The sequence below is a fragment of the Amblyomma maculatum genome, chromosome 1, assembly GCF_055883805.1.
Source record: "Amblyomma maculatum isolate TAMU_Amacu chromosome 1, ASM5588380v1, whole genome shotgun sequence".
Lineage (NCBI taxonomy): Eukaryota > Metazoa > Arthropoda > Arachnida > Ixodida > Ixodidae > Amblyomma > Amblyomma maculatum.
This window is the reverse complement of record NC_139344.1, coordinates 215,640,944-215,644,045: the sequence shown is the minus strand read 5'-3', so window position 1 is coordinate 215,644,045 and position 3,102 is coordinate 215,640,944. Positions and strand designations below refer to the sequence as shown.

Below are 3,102 nucleotides of genomic sequence, written 5' to 3'. Positions count from 1 at the left end.
ATGTAGCACCAGACAAAACAGAAAAACGTGGTCTGTACTATATTCTGCCCGCTGGCACACCGCACACATCACGACTATTCTGTGTGCAGTCCGTCAGCCGCGCTTTGCCAGTAAAGCTTTGCCGTAGCATCCTCGCGCGGGCATCGAAAAACAGTGAGCTTTCAACGGAGTTGCCATAGAACTTCTCCTGCTTGATTTTCGTCATCCTGAAAAGAAACATGCAGACAATAATGATGATAGAAGCGATGACAACGACGATGTCCTTAGTGATAATGATGATAGAAGCAATGACGTAATGACGGCTCATTTAGTTTATAATGATAATTATGATAGTAGCATTGGTGGTGATGATAGTAACGGTGAAAACGACGATTCAGTTAGTGAAAACAGCACTGCACAGGGGCTTTCGCATTTAAACTCTTAAACAGACTTAGGCGCAGTCCTGTAAATTTTTTGTTTCTCAGTGAGAAACGGAATGAGAGATAAAATCTGCCTAAATGTCCCTTAATGACGCCCAGCCCCGTATGTACAGTTGAGCAGCAGTTTCAGTACAATAAGAGAAGCGACATTAGACCGTGCTCAGATTTGCACACTTTAGTTTGTAGACCAAAATTAGCACTATACAAAACGATAGCACTTCCGATAAATCTACATTCTGTTTGAAATACATTAGAAACACAGTCAATCTGAAACACATTAGATTCTAAACATAGAATTGAATAGCATTTAATTTAGACACATTTAGTTTAGCGCACTTAGGTTTGAACAATGTGGTGCACAACTTTGAATTCCAATTAGAATTGAAAACCATTTCAAGTTAGATCACAGCAAATCATACAAATATGCGTTACATTACCTTAAAAACACATTGAAGGTACCAGCACAAATATGCAAGAAATCATGACGCGGTGACCATGATTAAAGATGCATAAATTGCTCGTATCGACATCCTTTCCGGGCAAGTATCGACGAGCGCAAGGCTATTTAGAAGAGAAGCAGCATGCTATGAAATGGAGTGGCAAATGTATATACTCTCTACGTCAGTGAGGCACAGCCCATACGTAATTTAACTTGCAATGCCGATATAAGCGCCGGTGTAAAGGTTAATCATATTCAGAAAGCTGTTACTACACGCTAAAACTGGATAGCGATTGTATGTACACGTGAGACGAGAAATGTATATGAATTTCATGGAAAGAAGCTTCAATTACAGCAGCAGTCAGAAGTATGTGCCTGACATGGAACAGTATCAAAGCACGCAAGACACGCTGGATCACATTTATCAACTTCATTAACAATGCTATGTTCCTCGTCGTCTAAAAGCATTTTCCTTTCAAGTTTTCATTTTTGTGTGTGTTCTTAGTACGGAATAGTAGTTTTTTTTTTTCGTGCTCGACTGCCCATAATTGTTTCGCGACCTGTTTCTAATCCATGGCGTAACGTGATTTCCAGACTTGATTAAATTATCAGCATTTTTACTCCTCTGTAAAAAATAGCAGTACCACCTGCATACCCAACCCAACAAAATTATGAGATGAAGAGGAAAACGTCGTTACTATATAAAACAAAATAACAAAAATCCAAGTGCATACTTCCTTGAAGTATGCCGGAAGGAACATTTTTATAGCTATTATTGTGTTTTACATATTGGCACCTGTTATGAAGATGTGAAGAAAGAATAAGACTTGCACTTCCGTGTACTCCGTAATGCTCCATCTTAGGCAATAAGATTTTTTGATGGATGCAATCAAATCCTGCCGACGGAGACCGACTATGTGGCCATCCTGCACACCATTCTAACGCTGTTCGAGGAACCCCTGCAGGATCCCAGAAGCCTGACGATGCGGGGAGAACCGATGATGAACTCTGCCGAGGTGCGGCTCATCTCTGGGCACCTGCCGCTCATATACGAGGGGCATCGCAGCCTGCTGTTGCGGCTGCAGGACATGGTATGGTCCTGCTCGGAGGACCTGTCAGTGGGCGAGGCTTTGCTGGCCTACTACTCTGCCACGCCCTACCCACCCTTCGTCAACAACTTTGAGTATGTAAGGGAGACAATGGCCATGTGTGACCGGCAACGGCCCCGGTTCCACGCCTTCCTCAAGAGGTGCCAGACAAAGCCCGAATGTGGACAGCAGACCTTGGCTGAGCTGATGACCCGCCCCATCCAGAGGCTGGGTAGCATGACCCTGCTGCTCAAAGACATCCAAAGGTGCTCCCTCAAACATAATAAGGACTTTGAAGAACTGGAAAAGGTCATAGCAGTCTTGAACCAAGTGATGCTCCACACCAATGACGGGAAGCGCAAGACAGGAAGCCAGGAGTCATTATCTAGCACTTTAAATGACAAGGAGAAGTGCCCTCCGAACGTCCTATTTGTACGCTCGTTCTTTGTTACCATGGTCGTAGCAGAAGGAGGCCTGAGCCGGAGTGGGGACTCGCGTATACCCTGTTCCTCACTAAAGATTTTCTAATTTCCATATTGACGGCCTCCACAGTGATTTGCCTGCCGTGATCACCGTTTCCCGGCAGCCTTCAACCGAGTGATGCTTCACGTCAATGAAAAGAAGCGCAAGACAGAAAGCCAGGTGACAATATTTTACATCTTCAACGACATCGCAAGTGCCCTCCAACATCCTCTCCTGCACACCGGTTCTTTGTGACCAGTGGAGACTGGGTAAAGGGGCCTGAGCCACAAGGGGCCTCTGTCACGCTGTTACTTTCTTACTAAAGACTGATTGTAAAGACTGGGTTATCTTGTTTACAACCTCCTCAGTGACTTGCGGATCGGGATCGTCGTTTCCAAGTATTTCCGAAGATGTCGACAGCAAGCGTTACAACAGAGGCCGGTCCATAATCCTAGTGCAAGTTCTTTATGGTGAAAAGAGTCAATTCAGAATTCACTTTTTCTTGATGGTGCTAATTCTATGTATTCGCCTTTTAGGAAGCCATATAGGAGTTGCGAGATTAATGGGAACCTGTTTAAGAAACTGCTAAGACGCATGGGCGTTATCTTTCCAAGCCATTTAAAAATAGGTAGTACAGAGATGGAAGGAAACGTTTACTGTATTTTTATCATTAATTTTGTTTGGTACCATCACT

At 43.8% G+C, this 3,102-nt stretch overlaps 1 protein-coding gene across 1 annotated transcript; it reads left to right on the top strand.

Moving 5' to 3' along the window:
- The first annotated feature begins 1,859 nt into the window (after nt 1–1,859).
- On the top strand, nt 1,860–2,474 carry LOC146205592 (protein ECT2-like). Its single transcript, XM_084607498.1, has one exon. The coding sequence runs from the start codon at nt 1,860–1,862 to the stop codon at nt 2,472–2,474; it is 615 nt and encodes a 204-aa protein (XP_084463624.1).
- The last annotated feature ends 628 nt before the right edge of the window (nt 2,475–3,102 follow it).